This window comes from Ochotona princeps, chromosome 2 (genome assembly GCF_030435755.1).
Source record: "Ochotona princeps isolate mOchPri1 chromosome 2, mOchPri1.hap1, whole genome shotgun sequence".
Lineage (NCBI taxonomy): Eukaryota > Metazoa > Chordata > Mammalia > Lagomorpha > Ochotonidae > Ochotona > Ochotona princeps.
This window is the reverse complement of record NC_080833.1, coordinates 58,184,361-58,205,183: the sequence shown is the minus strand read 5'-3', so window position 1 is coordinate 58,205,183 and position 20,823 is coordinate 58,184,361. Positions and strand designations below refer to the sequence as shown.

The 20,823-nt window shown below is 39.2% G+C and overlaps 1 protein-coding gene across 8 annotated transcripts in view; it reads right to left on the bottom strand.

Annotated features, from left to right (window-relative positions):
• Nucleotides 1–3,942: 3,942 nt before the first annotated feature.
• The window catches only part of SRSF11 (serine and arginine rich splicing factor 11), a 42,912-nt gene continuing 26,031 nt past the window's right edge, over nt 3,943–20,823 (bottom strand). For 6 of the 8 annotated variants that reach the window (XM_058657989.1, XM_012928031.2, XM_058658027.1 and 3 more), the window contains 7 exons: nt 20,221–20,348; nt 18,942–19,023; nt 14,855–14,986; nt 10,789–10,878; nt 6,089–6,184; nt 5,403–5,541; nt 3,943–5,297 (listed from right to left, as the gene is read on the bottom strand). In XM_058657989.1, the coding sequence (XP_058513972.1) occupies nt 5,100–5,297; nt 5,403–5,541; nt 6,089–6,184; nt 10,789–10,878; nt 14,855–14,986; nt 18,942–19,023; nt 20,221–20,348 (865 nt within the window). In that variant the 3' untranslated portion in view covers nt 3,943–5,099. The remainder of the gene's footprint in view (nt 5,298–5,402; nt 5,542–6,088; nt 6,185–10,788; nt 10,879–14,854; nt 14,987–18,941; nt 19,024–20,220; nt 20,349–20,823) is intronic. The other 2 variants (XM_004588772.4, XM_058657999.1) reach the window with 2 other exon arrangements.

Sequence of the window (20,823 nt, the reverse complement as noted above, 5' to 3'; positions counted from 1 at the left end):
AAATTCTAGTAGTTCTTTTGCAGAATGGATCTTGACTATTCAATTCCATTTTACTCAATCAATCTTGATCCTACATATAGACCAATATATTAATTTTGCATAAAAATAAAAGCATACTTAGTCTGATGCTAATTTTGTCAGCTTACTGAATGGTAAAGGCAGTTTTTACATTTATTATGTTATCATTAGTGAATAAAAATTAACATTTAGAAAGTTAAAGCAATATATATATAGTATAGGCAGAAATGTTCTTTAAAATATATCTGTGATAACTGAATGGTATTTTTTGTTCCTATTACTGACTTAATAGGACAATTACTGAGAGGGACAAAGAGATGTTCTATTCACTGGTTCACTTCCCAAATGGTTGCAAAAGTGTGAAGTCAGGAGACAGTAGCTTTATCTGAGAATCTCATATAGAAGTCCAAGGACTTGGGCCATCCTCCACTGCTTTCGCATGTACATTGGTGGGGGAGCTGGGCCAAAGTGAAAAAGCCAGGATGCCTATAAGGGATGCTAGCATTGTTAGTGTTGGTTTAACCTATTATGCCACCACAAAGCATCCCTGAACAGTAAGCTTAAACATGACTTGGGTCATTTCATTTATGACCTTAGTCCTTCAATTTCCAAAGCTCTAATAACATTGTAGCTAACTGCTTTTTGTGTGTATTATTTTTCATGAGACATATAATTTTCCCTCATATTATTATAATAGTATAGTCTGTCAGCAAGTCACAAGTCCAGAGTCTGTTAAGTGTACCATGGCACTACAGGTATAGGTAATGGTGGAAAATCTAGTATCATATTGTCAAGGTATATGTAAGTTTCATTGGGCATCTTTCTTTTATTTGGGAGTAGAGATGTATGCTGCAACGTATCTCCACTTCCTGAAATGCTAGTCTCCATTATACAGTTCATAGCTAATGTTTGTTGTTGTTGCCCTGCACTGCTTTCCTTGGCCACAAGCAAGGAGCCAGACAGAAGAGCAGCAGCTGGGACAGGAACTGGCGCCCATGTGGGATCCCAGCACTTGCAAGATGAGGATTTGGTCATCGTGCCAGACCCAAAGGGAAAGGTGGGAAAGGCTTTTTGTAGTTTCATTAGAAAGGCAGAGATAGAAAGCGATCCTTCATTAGCTTGTTACCGCTCCAAATGTCTACAGAAGTCAGGGCTGAGCCAGGCCAAAGCCAGATTTCATCCAGGCCACCCACATGGCTATCAGAAACCACCAAGTGCTTGTCCACCTGTTGCTACCTTCCCAGCGTGCATTAGCAGGAAGGTGGAGAATGGAAACAGAGCCAAGTTGAGAAAACCAGGAAACCTGACAGGGAGGATGGCAGGGATAAAACCCCTTTGCCTAGCTCTGCTTAGAAAAGTACCATACTAATTTCAGTGATGCTGGTGCACTGAGGGAATCATCTTCTAACAAATAAAAAGTTTCGGGCCTGGCACAGAAGCCTAGCAGCTCAAGTCCTTGCCTTGAAAGCACTGAGATCCCATATGGGCGCCTCTAATCCTAGCAGCCCCACTTCCCACCCAGCTCCCTGCTTGTGGTTTGGAAAAGCAGTCGAGGACAGCCCAAAGCCTTGGGACCCTCTACCCACGTGGCAGACTTGGAAAAGGCTCCTGGTTGCAGATCGGTTGAGCACCAGTCGTTGTGGTCACTTGGGGAGTGCATCATCGGATGGGAGATCTTCCTGTCTCCTCTATCTACATCTGACTTTGCAATAAAAATAAATCTTTAAAAAGTTTTGAAAAAGGTGTGGATCTCTTTTCCATTTTTTTTTAACATTTTAAAATTAATTTTTATTTATTTAGTTATGTTAGAATACTGTATCACACCTTTTCTCTGTAAATTCTTAGTTATTAAATATTTTGTACTGTACACGGGCTATAAACTGTAGGATGATTTGAATGGCACTAAGTTACCTTGCTAGGAATGTTTAAATTTAATATATACGGACAAAAATGAAAATGGAACAAAAATAAAGAACAGATTCAACTGTAGACATCTACAATCACCAGACTTCTCCCAAAGAAGTGTAATTACTACTTCTGCTAATAAAAATCTTACAGAAAATGATTTTTTAGAACCAAAGTGCCAGTAGCAATTTCATTTTGTCCTACTGTCCAATATATAGGAAGTCTTTAAAAACATTAACCAATATACAATATAAAGTAACTGAAATGAGTCACTGATACAGAATTAAAAGCTTGCAAATCAATGGACTAACCTATTAAAAAAAGCATTTCATATAGCACAGGTTTGAAATGGATTAGCTTGTTTAAAGTGGAATAGAACCTCAATTACACTTCGTAATTTTGTCTGAACACACAACAGCATGGACGCTTAAATCCTTCATCTGGTACCCAAGATTTTTGCAAGAGATGAATAGTTATTAACATACAATACATCCTCAGTTTAGATGCTGCTCCAAGGTTAGTATTTATTCCAAAAGCCCATTATTAATACTAAGTATCTACTCACTTTTTAAAACATTTCAGAGAGAAATAGAAATTAACCAAAACCCACCTTTACAAAAAGAGCGATATTTTTTACACCTACCAAAATTAACCATCCAACCAGCAGCACTCACTGTTCCAAACACGTTTCCATGTCACTTTCATCTGCTCAAATGCCTGAAACCTCCTATGTGAGTGGCAGAGATGCAATAACCTAAGCCGTCACTACTTCCCCAGGAGCCACATTAGGAAGCTGGCTTCAGGGGGGAGCGGACACTTGAATCCTGGTGCTAAGGGGCTGGCGGTATCCTAGACTGCTATGCCTAAGGCCTTTTATCTGACCAACAATCTACTTTTGTAAATAAGAATCACAGGGATCCTCACGTCTAATAAAACCCAATAAAACTGGACTTAAATTCTTTGACATCCTTTACCTGTTATCCACTCCTTAACATTTTAAGCAAATAAATAAGGACAAACATTTTTCTAACAAAACCACTTTTATTTCATACAGAACCAAGCTCAGAGTGGAGGCAGTGTTCACTTGAATTCACTGCTTATCTTAAAAGGCTTGTGGCCTTGTGCAATACTCCCTTGTATAGAAAAAGTTCACTGAAACACTAGATTCCTGTTACTGTACTGTCCTATGTCAGTTGAACTACTTTAAAACCAACAAATTTCCCAGTCCTTGAGAAAAGGGAGAATGTTTGGATTCAGAGGTGACAAGCGAGGAAACAGATTCCAAGTATTAAAATTGCCACATGAAATTGTCAATGCGTTGAAAAAATGGCCATGATACATCGCTCAATTTCATCTGTTAAAAAGTGTTAAGTTTAAATGTCATCTGTGTTCAACATTTGATTAAAAAAAATGCAGTGATTAGGGCCAGCGCTAGAACTTGTTAAACTCACTATAGACAAATATTCCTTTTGATAAAATCTTCTAAAAGTTACTACAAACTGTAAAAACAGTGTTGCATTTCTATATGGCATTTGAATTTTGAAGCGTAAAAAATTTGTCAAAACTTGGAAGAAAGCCAGGAAGCTACAATTCCAAGTCTCATTTTTCCTTATTCCCAGCCACCCAAACTTTACGCATTTAATGAATAAATATGCTATTTTGCACTATACAGTAGATACATGACAGTTTCTACACTATTCCAGAAAAGGCAAATATTTATATTTCACTGAAAATATAAATTTTCTAGATATAGCGGGATCACTGTATATCCTAAAGTTCATTGCATTATCCAACCTGATTCCTACACTCAAAATATAAGAAACAAGGTTATCTAAGCTAAGGCTGCTTTAGATAAAAATTAATCATTTTTACAATTCTAATGGCAACTTTCAACTACTTAGTGATGGATTTTTATCTTCTTACTAAAACAAAGAAGTTAAATGTATAAAACGACAGAGGTAAATGTCATACATTCAATTGCATAAATAAATACAAATACAGTTTTACAGGAACATGAACATAAGTTTAAGGGTTTTATTATCAAAGTCTTGTAAAACAATTTCAGAAACTGTACATCAACATGGCACAGACTGTAGCCTACTTCTGCATCTGCTGCACAAAAGTGAAGCTTGCAACTTGTGTAACTAAGAACAAGTTGCCTAACTACTTTGTATAACATGGAATCACTGTATGCATATGATCACTACTGTAATAACAGTAACACAAAATTTATTGGTTTTATACAACTTGAGATCAAATAAAAGTACATTATCAAGTGGATTTGTCTTATTCTAAAAGCATATGAAGGTCAATTTAAAATGCACTACCCCTTTTTTCCAACAGTGAGTTTAGAACTTTGCAAATCAGAACAGTTAACTTTATTTTACAGAACTCTGAACAGGTGGATAGCTTTCACTGATGTAGAGATGGAATAAATTATTTCAGGAAAAAATATCATATCCCTAAACACCTAAGGAAAATTATACAACTCTACTTCAAATTAGGCTATTTACCCACTGCGAAAGACAATTTTCTTTCAAACCTTATTTCTGCAATTAAACCCTAATCGGCCATCAAAAAAGGTTAGTGCATATACAACCTTTCAAAGTTAAACAAAAGCCACAAAAATTTAGCCATAAGGCTCAAAGGATCATTCATTTCAAATGCTCATTTCCAGATGTAATCTAAAAATATTAATTTCTCATGTTGATAAACAAGACCGTAAGTAGATCCATCATGTTGAAGGATTTCAATGACATTTAGGATATTCTTGCCACAGTAACATGCAATCAGTGCATTCCCTACATGGTGCTATTTCGGCAATGAATCAAATTTTAGAAATAGTCTAAATGAACTCACATAATAGGCAGATCATACAACATAAACAATCCATGCCTGCTGTAGATGCATGCAGCTTTTTCATTTTTGTTAAGAAGCAGCACCAGAATAGTAAAACTGCTTGGTTCTTCAATCAGCTTTCACCACACAAACTGTTTACCCATTACCACTTCCGAAAAGCCTTTTGATGTCAATACTACCACTGTCAGAAGCTTTATAACCATTTGAAACTCAGCTGTGTACATCTAGGTTTGAGATGAACAAATACAGCATTAAGAAATCACACAAAGGAATGACACTGATGCATGTGTACAGCTGCAGTCCTAGAGTGGCAACACTCAGTCACTCATATCCATGTCTTCCTCATGATGATCATCCCCGTTCACTTTGGACTCTCTTAGTGAATCACCAGCTCCCTTCTCCACAGAGCACTCCTTTGTTTTAGGTGAACTGGCTTCAGTTGGTTTCTTCTCCTCTTTTTTCTCTTTGTCACTGTCATATCCCTGTTCCTCTTCATCGTAATCCCGAGTAACCTGCTTTGCCAACGAGAATAACAAAAGTAAACTTCTTCAAAGAAAAACCACTTCCTAAAAGTAGCAATACCAGCCCAAATACCAAAACAAGTTAGTTTTTAAACATACTTTTACATCTTTATCACTCTCTGATTTTCTTTCTCGGTCTTTTTCTTTATCTTTACTTTTCTTTTTCTTGCTTGTTGATCGTTCCCTTTCATCTCTGCTTCTTTCTTTGTCTTTATCTTTCTTCTTTTCCTTTTTGTGTCTAGAATGACAATTTAAAAAATGTGCTCAAGATTATTTTAAATTAAAAATACAGTTACACAGGAGAACAGAGAACTCTCCCTTCCTGTGGTTCACTCCCCAAATGGCCACAACAGCTGGATCGGGCAGATCTAAAGTCAGGAGCTTCTTCTGAGTCTCCCACTTGGGGATAAAGGCCTAAAGACTTGAGTCATTTTCTGTGGCTTTCCCATTCCATAAGCAGGAGTTGGAACAACTGGGACACAAACCAGCAATATCCATAGTGGATGTTGGCAGAGGCCCTCAAAATAATCACTTAAAAGTTAACTGCTCAGGATTTCAACCTGAAATGTAGCAACATAACTTATGGAGATGGCAACCTTGACCCAACTTTCTCAAGATGAATCAGGACAGCAAAGAAGCAATTTCAAAACACTGGATTTCCAATCTCACAAAAGGTTTAACACTCAAGTAATAAACATTTTAAGCCTCAGAAAACCATGGGAAAGTTTTAAAATTTGAAAATTCCTAAAAATTACAAGGAAATTTTAAATGATAAACACTGTTACCTCCTAGGGGATGGTGACCGTGACAATTTTCGTTTAGGAGACCTGGGTTTTTTAGGAGATCTTGTTCCACTCCTGCTTCGTCTTCGTCGTCTTTCTCTAAAATCACAAATGTGTGTATTATGCTTTAAAATACAGCATAATCTAAGCTTCACTAAAATCTCTGCAGCATGACTCAAATTATGCATTCACGGAATAGAAACACCTGCAAACTGTGTAGCTTTCCTTCCTTAGTTGTTTAAGACAACTTCTAATTTCTGGCAATTGTTCTTAAAGACATTCTGTTAAGTTCTAATTGAAGGAAGAAAAAGTCAGAAGTGAAAAGATATTTCAAGTACTCAGTAGCCAGACAGGTATAGAAATAATTCAGTAATGCTATGACATGGGAAGCAGTCACCAATAAAATAGAAATCAAATTGCTTCCCCATTCCATAGAATAAGTCACCCTCTATCATTTAGAAATTTGTGGTATTTTGTACTTTTGTATCCCTGGATAAAACACAATTGTGAACACAAAGTATTTAATAGAAGCTAAAAGATGTTTTAATTCAGGCAAAGTATCACAACCATCCTAATGGGTGTCACAGTGGTTTCTCATGGTGACTCTGATTTGCATTTTCTTGGTGGGAGGCCAACACTGCTGAACATACTTTCAAGTACTTGTCGACACTGGTATACCTTCTTTGGAGAACTGCCTGTATAGATTCTTTTCCCATTTTTAATTTGGTTGCTTCTGTTTGCAAATATTTTTAATCCTCTGTGGAGCTATTTTATATTTTGCTTTATTTATTTGAAGGAGAATGACAGAAACAATATCTTTCACATACTGGATCACTGTCAGCCTCAAACTCTAGTTGCATAGGCAAAAATCAGAATTCCCCTTCCTGATCTCCCACATAGGTAGCAGGAGCCATACCCAGGCACAGAGATCAGAGTAGCTGGGCCTTGAGCTAGCACTCCAATTTAAGATGCTAGTGTTAACACTTGTGGTTTAATCCACTGAGCTACAATGTTGGCCTATCTTTACTTACTTAAGGTATTCTTTGAAACACAGAAGTTTAATTTTGGTAATTGCTAACACTGTTGTTGCATGTACTCGGATCACGCCTAGGAAACACTGCTAAACTCAAGGTCATGAAAATAATATATCTGGGGCACAGCGTGACGCCTCTGTGGCTAAGCCCTCACCTTGAAGTGCTGGGATCCCATATGGATGCCAGTTCTGTCTGCTGCATCCCTTCTATCCAGCTCCCTGTATATGGTCTGGGAAAGCATTAGAAAATGGCCCAAAGCCTTTGGATCTGCACTCACATAACAGATCCAGTAGCAGCACCTGGCTTTATCGGTTCAGCTGTGGCCACTGCAGCCATTTGGGGAGTGAACCAGTGGACAGAGAATCTGTCGTCCTTCTCCTCTGCAAATCTGATCTACTTTTGCAATAAAAATAACTAAATCTTAAGTTTTGGTTCTTATAAAGATGCTGTATAAAATGACACAAATCAGAACTTGAACTGCCTCAATTCACCAATGTAATTTGTGTAACAGTTATAGTGTACTTTAAACATTAAAACTTAACTAGGTTAAGATACAAAAACTAATCTGTTAATTTTCACGCTAATTCAAATATATTCTACATCTTAATATGAAGAAGAGATGATATAAAGATGAATTTTAGATTTTTCTTCACAAACTGGCCTAGGAAAATTTCCTATAATGGCACAGCTAACTTTATTAAACACTGAGACATCCACGGTTTGGAAAACAATTCATGTACACAGGCTTTCGAGTAAAATTTGCAGGAAAAAAAAATTCAGGACCTTAATTCTAAAAAACATTTGAAGAGGCAGTATCTCAGATATACTGCAAATAATAAAACACAGGAAATGATGGAACTCCGGTAAACTTCTAATGAAATATTACCCTATAGCAATCAAAGCACAAAACAACATAACTGACCAATACAGATGAAAAAATTAAATTTAGCAGGCAAAACCACACACTGCAGCAAACAGATCCTACATCACAATCAGACGGGATTTACCCAGGGATGCAGTTGGTTTAACATTTGCGAATCAACAAATGCCTTAAATCACATTAATGCAAAGAACAAAAGCCACTGTATCATATGAGCAGGTGCAGACAAAGCATGGGAAGATTCAAAATGAATGATAAAAACCTGCAACAAATTTGATACAGAAGGAACACACCTCAAAATAATAAAAATATGACAAACCTGACAAACCAACAGTCCAAATCATATACAGGGAGAAATGCTGAAAGCTAGAATAAGATAAGGACATCCACTATCACCAGCCTTACTCAATATATTATTGGAGGTATGAATAAGAATAGTTAGCAAAAAGAAAGACATTAAGGACATCAACATTGGAAATGAGGTAATGAAAATATCTGTGTTTGGAGGTGACACAATTTTATACATGGGATAACTTAGACTACCAAAAACCTTTAGAACTGATAAATCAATTCACTGAAGTTACTGCCAATATCAACATTTAAGTACAGCAGCATTTTTACACATCAATTATAACTTCGCTGAAAGGCAAGTCAAAAGGGGTATCATTAATAACAACAATCTAAAAAGATTCAAGCTGAATACACTTAAAAATGGAAGTAGCTTAACCAAAGACTATCTCTACAATGAAAATTATAAAACACTAATGAAAGAAGAATGCAAGAAATAAGCAAGGACATTTTAAAAAATGGAAAGATAAATTCTGTTCATGGACTAAAAGAATGACTATTATTACAGTGTCCATATTATCTACACATTGCAGGCAATTCTTGTCAACTTGTCAATGATATTTGTTATGGAACTGGAAAAGAACGCTGAAGTGCATAGTAAACCTGCAAAAACTCAATAGTGAAAGCAATCCTACACACACACACACACACACACACACACACACACACACACGGCAGAAAGCATCACAGTATCCGACTTCCTAGCACACCACAAAGTTCTACTAACTGAAAGAGCATATTATCGGCATAAACACTCTATCAATGGAGCAAACAGCCCAGAAATTTACACGTGTACATAGAGTAAAACCAAGTACTTTCTGACATACAATGGAAAAAAGAAGTGACTTTTCAATAAACAGTGCTGGCAAAACTGGACAGTATATAAGCTGACTAATGAAACTGGAATATCCAGAAATCAACTCAAAAATCTTTAACTATGAAAATGCTGGAAGAAAACAGGGGAAACAGTTTGAGACATTCCTGTAAGCTATGATTTCTTCAGATCTCAAAAATGCAGGCAGAAAAAGCAAACCTAGCTAAATGGGATTATATAAACCAAGAAGCTTCTGCACACCAAAATCATCAACAGGTAACAATCAGAGAAAATATTCTGAGCTATTTATCTGACAAAGGTTGAATGCCGAGGATATAAAAGAACACACAAACCCAAAAAATACGAAGAGCCAACAAAATCAATGAAAATGCTCATTACCACTATCCATCAAGATAATACAAGTCGGGCTCGGCAGCGCGGCCTAGTGGCTAAGGTCCTTGCCTTGATCCCATATGGCCGCTGGTTCTAATCCCGGTAGCTCCACTTCCTCTCTGTCTCTCCTCCTCTCAGTATATCTGACTTTGTAATGAAAAATAAAATAAATCTTAAAAAAAAAAAAAAAAAAAAGATAATACAAGTCAAAATCACAGTGAGGTACCGTTTCCCGCCTCTTAGTTCAGCTATTATCAAAGAGAACAATGTTGGTGAGGATGGGGAGAAAGAAATGCTTAAAAAGAGATTTGATTTTCACAAGATGGCAAATGGCAAGGGCTGGGCCAGGCTGAAAACAGGAACTTTATAAAGGTCTCACAAATGGGTAGCCAGGGGTCTAAACACTTGGGCCATCAACTGTTGCCTTATCCCAGGCTATCAGCAGAAAGCTGGATCAAGATACAAACTGACACCCATGTGGGATGAAAGCATCGTAGGCAGCAAGCAGCTTTATCTGCTAAGTCACAATGCCAGACTAAAAGAGCAACTCTTGATTCGTGACCGGCAGGAATGTAAATAGGTTCAGGTACAGAACGCAAGAGTGTGGAGATTCCTCAAAAACCAACCAGAACGGTGTGATGACCCAGCAGTCCCATTACTGCACATACATCCACAGGACACGAACTTACAGAGCATCCAAAAGATACCTGCTTCATCATTTTTATCAAAGTGCTGTTCACAAAAAGTTATTTATGAAATTAACCAATGGGTCCATCATTGCATGAATGGATAAAGAAAATGTGGTATAAAGAAAATGTGGTATAGATACAACTGAACACCATTCAGCTTTAAAAATACTGAAACTGTGACATTTCTTACTAAAATATGCAAAAGGAAGATACTGTGTTGAAATAACACACAGCAAGACATACATTACATATTCTCATTCATATTTGCAAGTTATAATTGAAAAACCAATCTAACCCAATTTGAACATAGAATGTTGGCTGGGATGTTGGGAAGAATAGAAAGAGCAAAGACATAAGAAAAAAAAAGTTTGAGGAATGTATGTGGTTCTTTAATTATGACAAGCTAACCTAAGATGTTAGTAAGGGAAGTTGAGTGAGGAATAATGGAAACTGTATCACTTCTCACAATTTTTGCTTTGTAAATTTAAAATTATTCTGAAATGACATGTTTTTTAAAAAGTGAAGAATGTATAATTCTACCATACCTGCTTGCACTTCTAGAACGTCTGGCCGTACTGTAGCTTTTTGGTGGCGTTTTGGAACGTTTCTTTTCTTTGTCTTCTTTCTTTTTGTCTCTAACACAATTAAAGAACACATTAAGAGATTAATTCCTACTTAAAAAGTGACTACAAATAAAAACAAAATAATCAATTTTATCCCTTCAAAGTTTCATCCTGAAAGCATGAATTGCAACTCTGATACAAGTTATTTTTAGGGATAACAGTTTATGTGGCAAAAGGAGAGAGGTTAAAAAAATTAAATGAAAATGGAATTAAAGTTTATTTTTGCACAAAAATGTGAGATCTATGCATAAGACAGATCTTCAGAGTGAGAATTTAGCAGTTAACTTTAAACAGGTATGCAGTTAAAATACAAACCTGAGAACTCTAAGATACTTTTATCAAAAAGTGTTTTAGCTGCTAGGCCACTCTATCTCCTATTTTGCTGTACCAAAGCAACTTCAATGTTACTTTTTGCATAGCCTGAGTTGGAGAAGGAGAGACAGAGCTCTTCTACATGCTGGTTCATTCCCTAAATGGCCAAACCAGCCAGAACTGGGCCAATCCAAAGCCAGGAGCTTCTGTTATGTCTCCCATGTGGCCCATGGACTCAGGCAAACCTCTGCTGCTTTCCCAGGTCATAGGTAGGAAGCTGACTTAGAAGTGGAGTAGCCAGGCCCGGTGCAATAGCATAGTGGTTAAAGTCCTCATCTTGCACGCACTGGGATCCTATGTGGGCACTGGTTTTAATCACAGCTGCTCTACTTCCCATTCAGCTCCCTGCCTGTGGCGTGGGAAAGCAGTAGAGAACAGCCCAGAGCCTTGGGACCCTGCACCTGAGAGACCAAGAAGCTCCTGGTTTCAGATCAGCTCAGCTCCAGCATTGTGGCCTCTTGGGGAGTGAGACAGAGGATGGAAGATCTTTTTCTGTATCTCCTTTTCTGTGTATCTGCCTTTCCAAAAAAAAAAAAAATCTTAAAACAAACAAAAAAAAACCCTGGGAGTTGTTAGGCCCACAGTTCTACTCTTCCACTACTAGTTTAAGTGTTCTTATTATTTTTTTAAAATAAAGATTTATTTATTTTTATTGCAAAGTCAGATATACAGAGAGGAGGAGAGACAGAAAGATCTTCCATGCGATGATTCACACCCCAAGTGACTACAACGGCCAGTGCTGCGCCGATCCAAAGCTTTGAGCCAGGAGCTCTTCCGGGTCTCCCACGTGGGTACAGGGTCTTTGGGCTGTCCTCAACTGCTTTTCCAAACCACAAGCAGGGAGCTGGATGGGAAGTGGAGGGGCCCATGTAGGATCTCGGCACGTTCAAGGCCAGGACTTGAGTTGCCAGGCCACCACGCTGGGCCCTGGTAAAACTATTTCTCTTAAAATTCTATTTTAATGGTGTTTCAGAAGACTTCATTCTGACATACTGAAACAGTCAATATCCAGAGAAAATTAAGAAGTTGTCCAATTTTTTTGGTTTGGTGGTAAACACCAATAGTTTTAGTAACTGCCTGTAAATTCTTCAACAGTTTTTCCCCCCAGACTGATTTTAGCAGTTTCCCAACCCATCTTTACTACTGGTCCAAACTCAACTAACACACTACCTAAATCATACTGTCAATATTTTTGAATGCATCCCATGTTAATTTCCATCATGGATCAAGCCACTATACCTCTTTGCTCTGCACCCCGAACAGATTTATTTACTTCAAAGGCAAAGTGAGCATGACATATTCTCTCCTTCAATGGCTCACTCTTCCAATGCCTACAACAGATGGAGCTGAGCCAAGGTGCAGCAGATATTGGGAATTTCATCCAGTTCTCCCATGTGGACCACACAGGCCCATATACTGGGTCATAATCTGCTGCCCTCCAGGGGTACTGGCAGGAAGCTAGAGTGGAATCACAGTGGCTGGGACTTGAATTGGTCTGATACATGGGCTGCAGGCATTAGAAGAGGTGTTTAACCTTGTGAGACAATGTGTACTTTCTTCCTCATTTTGATGCCACACACTCTGGTCTACTCTGTGTTATTACAAAGGATTGGCACTAAAACTACCCTCAACTCAAATCTTTCTAGGTTGTTAATTTATACTTATATTTATTCAAACTCACTGAAGCTCACTCTTTACTAGATGCCTCCAGGCAAACTGCATACCAATGTCTTCTATTTTTGTAACAAGAACTTGCCTAAATTACCTGTCCTCAACCATTCTTTATCCTATATTCTTCCTCTCCTAGCCATCTTGCTCCATGATCCACTTTCGCTTTCGTAAGTATTTATCATTTAATCTCAAGATGCGCTGTGTGTTTATTCCTCATCCCAGATATTGGGGATCTAGTGCAAACACAGTCCAAAAGTAACTACTGACAATATCTTTACAATTTCTGACTTTAACCACTGTTTTTTTTTTTTTTTAAGATTTATTCATTTTTATTACAAAGCCAGATATACAGAGAGGAGAAGAGACAGAGAGATCCTCCATCCGATGATTCACTCCCCAAGGGAGCACAACAGCCGGTGCTGCGCCGATCTGAAGCCAGGAGCCAGGAACCTCTTCTGGGTCTCCCACATGGGCACAGAGTCCCAAAGCCTTGGGCTGTCCTTGACCACTTTTCCAGGCCACAAGCAGGGAGCTGGATGGGAAGTGGAGCCACCGGAATTAAAACCGGCGCCCACATGGGATCCAGGCGTTCAAGGTGAGGACTTCAGCCACTAGGCCACGGTGCCGGACCCAACTACTGGTTCTCATATGCTAAAATAATCGGAATCTCAAGAAGTTGTGTGTTTTTAAACCCATTTTAAATAGTTTCTTTTGGGATTCTCACATGGGTGCGGACTCCCAAGGCTTTGGGCCATCCTTGACTGCCTTCTCAGGCCACAAGCAGTGAACTACAATGGGAATTGGGGCAGCCTGGACAGGAACCAGCACCGATATGGATCTAAGAGCATGCAAGGCGAGCACTTTAGGCACTAGGATACCGGGCTGGGCCCCGTAAACCTTATTCTTACCTAAATCATGTGCCCCACTGAATCTAGTGAAATGGATCCAAAGTGAATACTCAAGATTCACCTTCTATCAAATCTCTTCCAACATTAGCCAAGTGATGTTAACAATGGTCCCTTCTCTGTAATTTCATCATACCCTCTTAAAAAATAAACAATGTTCTTGAGGAATGTCCAATTCTTTTTACGATAATCATTTCCTTAAGAAACTGGCTGGACTAAAAAGAGGCCAATTACAAATATGACTAAAAGCTCAATTAATACAGGTTGAACATCAGTAGGTATACTAATTAAAAACAATTGGTTTTACATAAAAAACCTATTTATTGAATGCTATTTTTTTTAAGAGTTATTTATTTTTATTGGAAAGGCAGATGTGCAGAGGAAGAGAGACAGAGAGAAAGATCTTCCGTCCGATGATTCACTCCCCAAGTGACTGCAACGGCCAGTCCAATCTGAAGCCAGGAGCCAGGAACTTCTTTCCGGGTCTCCTACACGGGTGCAGGAACTCAAGGCTCTGGGCCGACCTCGACTGCTTTCCCAGGCCACAAGCAGGGAGCTGGATGGGAAGTGGAGCTGCCGGGATTAGAACCGGCGACCATATGGGATCCCAGCACGTTCACGGCGAGGACCTTAACCACTACGCTATTGCGCCAGGCCCAGAATGTTATGTTTTAAGTGAAAATAAATGATGAATGTGGGTGTCTGCATTTTAGCTCTCTACCTCAAATAATGTGATGAGAGATCTTCCAATATGTTTTAGTTTCTAGCCTACAGTGCTACTCAATAGAAGTTTCCAAATCATCAAGGATGGACTACGTAAGAACAAATTACATTTAGATGTTCGCTTTCTTTTTCTGGAGCAGCACAAAGATTGGCTGGTAGTGATAAATTCTCTGCCACAGTTGAATGGAAAGGAAAAACCTTTTTATCAAACTTCATATTCCCCCAAATCCCTAGCTTCATGTTATTCAAGTAGAACAGAATTTAGGTTCTTGGGAATTTTAAAATTCCTTTCTCATTCAGTATCAAGCCTCTTGTACCTATTTTTTGATGTGCTCCTTGACCTTCTGCCTCTCTCTCTGGAATGAGATCTTCTCCGTCTTGGACTTTTGGATCGTCGCCTACTCCTTGACTTAGAATGGGATCGTCTTCTTGATCTGCTTCTTGATCGCCTAAAAATTGTAAAAGCAGCAGAGAAAAGCATATATGAATGAAAAGTTTTACATATTTCACCTGTCTCAGGCAACTGAATTTTTGCCAATAAAGTGGGAATATTCCCTTCCAGTTGTTGGCATTACTCAGCCACAAAATAAATATCCTGGAATCTCACAACTTTTCTATCATTTATTTATTCATTTATTATCTTTTCTCATTTATTCACAGAAATAAACAAATTACAGTTACAAAGAACAGTTACAGAGAGAGGGGAGAGGATCTTCCATTGGTTAGGTTATTCTCCATGTGAACTCAACAGCCAGGGCAGGACTGGGCTAAGGCCATTACTTCAAAAATCCAGCCTCGCACCGAGGACTACATCCCTACTGCCAAGGAGACCATGGGGAAATGGAGTGCCTTCAGAGGCCAAGAACTCTGAGGTCACCCAGCCCCATTTGGATCTACCACATGGGATGGAAGAACCCCAAATCCTGCCTTGCAGGATCCAAGGTCATCGGAACGACAACCAGGAGCCCTGAGCGGTCCGCAGTAACAGAAGAATGATAAACTTCCTTCAGGACTGGGGAGGGGAGCTTTCTCTGGTCCTTACTTAGTTCCGACTTTGGACCCCACCCTCTCTTGTAATGACCATCAGGATCGCTCCAGAAACCCCTCAAAACAAACAAACAAACAAAACTAGAATAGACAGAGAACAACAAGGAAAACTTAGAAACAGACAGGAAACGGTCAGCGGGGATGCACTTATAACTCACTGGGTGGGACACAAAGATTAGTTACTCCTCACTGGGGTATGGAAGATTTCTCTGCACACCCCTCCTAAAAACTGTTCACCTAAACTGTTGACATATGTCTGTTAGAATTATAGAGTTAGACTACCCGAAAAACAGCCAGGTTCAGCGAAATCATGCTTCAATGCTATAAACTGCTAAATACTAAAATGAAAATAGACATGAGACAGCTGAATAGCAATCTATAGCCATTTTACGGTGTATAGAACACAGTTGAATATAAACCAAAATTGAAATGTCTATGAAGAAGCCACAGGTTGTGGTTGAGAACCTGCATTTTCCTATCAACATACTGGTTAATCAATACTATGTCAATTAATGCCATAATGTTGTAAATTGTTGTAAATATTATGTTGGGGCTTTTAACTGATTGTGATGATACTCTGCCGGCTCTGCCTTCAGACCAGAGATGGTCTCACCAAGAAACCACTGAATAAGATGCCGGACTTTATGCTTGGTAAATATCTCCAATGAAAGAATCTTAACTGAATTTGAACCATGGTAATGCAACAAGGTGGAGCAATCCACCATGGGGAGAGGGTTTGGGGAGGGGTGGGGGGAATCCCAGTGCATATAAAAATGTGTCACATAATGCAATGTAATTAATAAAAAAAAAAAAAATTAAGAGAAAATCCAGCCTGGGAAGAACACACTAAAAACCACAAAAGAGAAAGAGACTTCAGTGTTACACAAAGCTTATTAGTTTGGTTTCATGAGTCTTATGTGTCTTCAACTAAGCAGAACATGAGATTTGCAAAGAAATAAGTACTGTGAAAAAGTTTTGTTTCAATGCTGTGCTCAACGGGCTGATCCTCCATCTGAAAGTGCTGGCACCACATATGGGTGCCAGATGGTATCCTGGCTGCTCCATTTTACAATCCAGTTCTCTCCCTACAACCTAGTAAACCAACAAAGGATAGCCCAAGCCCTTGGCACCCTGCACCTAGGTGAGAGACCTACAGGAAGCTCCTGGCTTCAGATCTGCTAAGCTCAAGCAGTTGTAGCCATTTGGGGGAGTGAACCAGTGGAAAGAAAACCCGTCTCTCCTCCCCGAATATCTGACCTTCAACTAAACATAAATCTTATTTTTATTTTTGAAAGGCAGAGTTACAGAGAGGAAAGAGAGAGGCCTTCTATCCACTGGTTCAACTCCACAAATGGTCTAAATCACCAGATCTGAGCAGATTAAAGCTAGGGACCAGGAGATTCCCCTGAGCCTTTGAAGTGAGTGCTGAGCCATCCTCCACTGCTTTCCCAGACCATAAGCACACAGCTTGATGGGAAGCCAAGCAGCTGGGACATACAATTGGTGCTCATGTGGGATACCAGTGCCAAGTCTGAAGTTTAGTCTACTGTGCCAAGGGTCCAGTCCTATGATATTTTTTAATATGGTTAACACTGACAGATGTATATGCCACATAGATCCTTGTCAGAGTTCTCATACTTTTTAAAAGATTTATTTACTTTTATTGTAAAGGCACACTCATAGAGAGAAGACACAGAGGAGAGAGAAATATACTTTCCCTCTGTTTGATCACGCAACAAATGGCCACAAGGGACAGGGCTGCACGGTTTCAGAGCTATGAGCTTCTCCCATGTCTCTCACATGGGTGTAGGGGATAAAAGATTTGAGCCATCCTCCACTGCTTTGCCAGGCCACAAGAAGTGAGCTGGATCAGATATGGAGCAGCTGAAACTCTAGGCAGTGCCTGTACGGAATGTCAATACCAAAATCAGGCTTAGCCTATGACACCATGTCCGTGTGTGTGTGTGTGTACGCGCGTGTGCTCGTGCATTTAAGTGCAAAAGAACAGTATGTGTGAAAGCCTCAGCACAGGTAATACGAATGTTTTTTTTATTTTTTAAAGATTTATTTATTTGTATTATAAAGTCAGATATACAGACAGGAGAGACAGGAAGATCTTCCGTCCGATGATTCACTCCCCAAATGACCCTAACAGCTGGTGCTGCACTGATCCAAAGCAGGGAACCTGGAACCTCTTCCGGGTCTCCCACACGGGTGCAGGGTCCCAAGGCTCTGGGCCATCCTCAACTGCTTTCCCAGGCCACAAGCAGGGAGCTGGATGGGAAGTGGAGCTGCCGGGATTAGAACCGGCGCCCACATGGGATCCCGGGGCATTCAAGGCAAGGACTTTAGCCACTAGACCACGCCACCAGGCCCAAGGTAATACGAATCTTAAGAGTAATTCACAAATATTCATAAATTTGAACAGATCTCAATTTAGCAGACCTGGGGTATCTACTAAAAAGCCATTATTTAGAATTCAAGTTAAAATTCTTTGCAAAGCTCTAACTCAAGATACCACCTAGGGATTTTCTGAGTATGAGTTGTTTGTTTAGTCTGCACTTTTTCTCCTCTTATGCAAGGATGAACAATCACATTTACACACATTGATAGCATCAGCAATTACTGAAACATATTTTAGCCAGAAAGCGGTGCTTTAGTAAGTGATTCAAGTCCTCGCCTTGACTGCAGCCAGGCTCTCATGTGGTTTCCGGCTCTAATCCCAGCTGCCACTTCCCATCCAGCTCCGTGCCTATGGTCTCGGAAAGCAGCCAAGGATGGCCCAAAGCCTTGGGACCCTGCACCCGGGGGGAGACTCAGAAGAAGACCCTGGCTCCTGCCTTTGAGTTAGCTCAGCTCCACTGAGGGCTACTTGGGGAGTGAGCCAGCAGATAGAAGATCTTTCTCTGTGTATGTTCTTTGTATCTGCCTTTCCAACAAAAAAGAAGTGGCACACAGCAATTATGATTGTCTATGGTTCAAATTAATGTTAAGAAACACTCTAGGGCCCGGTGGCGTGGCCTAGAGGCTAAAGTCCTCGCCTTCAACACCCCGGGATCCCATATGGGTGTCGGTTCTAATCCCGGCAGCTCCATTTCCCATCCAGCTCCCTGCTTGTGGCCTGGGAAAGCAGTCAAGGATGGCCCAATGCATTGGGACCCTGCACCCACGTGGGAGACCCGGAAAGAAGCTCCTGGTTCCCGGCTTCGGATCAGCGCAGCACCGGCTGTTGCGGCTCACTTGGGGAGTGAATCATCGGACGGAAGATCTTCCTCTCTGTCTCTCCTCCTCTCTGTATATCTGACTTTGTAATAAAATAAATAAATCCTAAAAAAATTAAAAAAGAAACACTCTAACCTGTGCCTTGAAGAGGAGGGAGTCCTCCTCCTCCTCGAACGTGATCTTGATCTTGAATGTCTTCTTTTTTCATCCTTTTTATCTAAATTCGGAAAAAAAAAAAAAAAGGAAGAAAGAAAGCAAAGATTTAGAAATCATCCAATAAAATTATTATTCCCTTCAGGAATTACTTTTAACATTTCTATACCATCTTAATCTATTACTTCTATATATATACTTGTATCTTAAGTGATTATGCATAATTACAATGTTGAAGTTCACAGAAGTTACAGGTTCTTTGGACCAGCTCACTCTCCAGCACTGAAACATGTAAAGGATTTCCCATGAAACAAGCTATGAAAAGGGTATTGATCTAGAGCTATCATTTCCCATACTTTAAACAACAAAAACTTCTTTAACTTAGCACCTAAAGAAAAAATAAATCCACTGCATATTTTTAATAAATGAGCTATCCTCAATATGTGACTTCTCTTTCACATTTAGGTGACTTCACTAACCATTTATTGTGAATGTCACTGTCAATAATAAGTACACAAAGTTCTTAGGAAAATAAAGTAGTACACACAGGACCACAGGCAAAAATACACAGATTTCAAAAAGGCAACCTGTACAGAATACTTGGTTTCCTTTAAAGAAATGACATATAAGCATTTTTATTTAGCTTGTCTTAATCAAACAAAACTTAGGCTATCTGGGGCCTGGCGTGATGGCATGGTGGCTGAATCCTCGCCTTGCATGCGTTAGGATCCCATATCGGCGCTGGTTCATGTCCCAGCTGCTTTACCTCCCATCCAGCTCCCTGCTTGTGACCTGAGAAAGCGCAGAGGATGGCTCAAACGCTTGTGACTCAGCACCCGTGTGGGAGACCTGGAAGAAGCTACTGGCTTTTATGGTCACAATGGTTATTGAGGCCGGTTGGTGAGTGAACCAGCAAATGGCAGATATGTGTGTAAATCTGCTTTTCCAACAAAATAAATCTTGAAAAAAAAAAAAAAAGAAGCCTATTTGAAGCTAGACATAAAGATTTTATAGCCAAGTATTAGATACTGTTAGCTCTAATGACATTTGGATTGTTTTAATCACTACTGGTGGCAGGTGGGGTGGCCTGGAAAGCCAGCAACGTTTCCAGTCATCTTCTCTGAAGTAGTTAGTATTAGTGAAGCAAACAAAAGGTAGCTCAAATTATTTCCACATGTCTGGGTGGTATGCCAATAAATAATCTTCCTAAAAATTTGTTTCAGAGATTTATATTCCACAAAACCACACAAACATATTTTACCTGGCTCTATAGCAGCAGAAATCAGGGACTGTGCTTCTCGTACTCTTTTCATAGCTTCCTCTATTTCTTTACTAGAGGTGTCAGACTTCAGACTTGGTGAAACAAGACCAGCAGCTACATGATTCAACCTAAAACAAAGAATGGAGTTCTGAAATATTTTAAGTGCATCTTGCCATTTTATATGCATATGCTGTATAACATTATTTTAGAAAAATATTTCTTATATGAAAACAGGGGAGGGATAAGGATCCAATACTTAATATACTGTAAAGCATTTCTTAAAATATTTGCAATGGGCACCTGCATTTTGAGTCAGCTACCTAGAATAACAAAAATATGTAATTCTGCTGAATATTTATTAGCATACACATTTTAAGAAATATTAGCACAAGGAAATCTGCTGATGCAAAAATGTAAATGACATTTCCCTTACATAATTAAAAACACATTCAGGCTGGGTAGAAACCATTATCTTTTAATCTGATGATGGGAAAGAACTAAGGCAGAAGCAAATGTTCCACCAAATACATACAAAAAATACTGACTGAAATTTACAGACGTGACTTAAAAGATTTTACACATGTAAAAAAACACTTATATCCA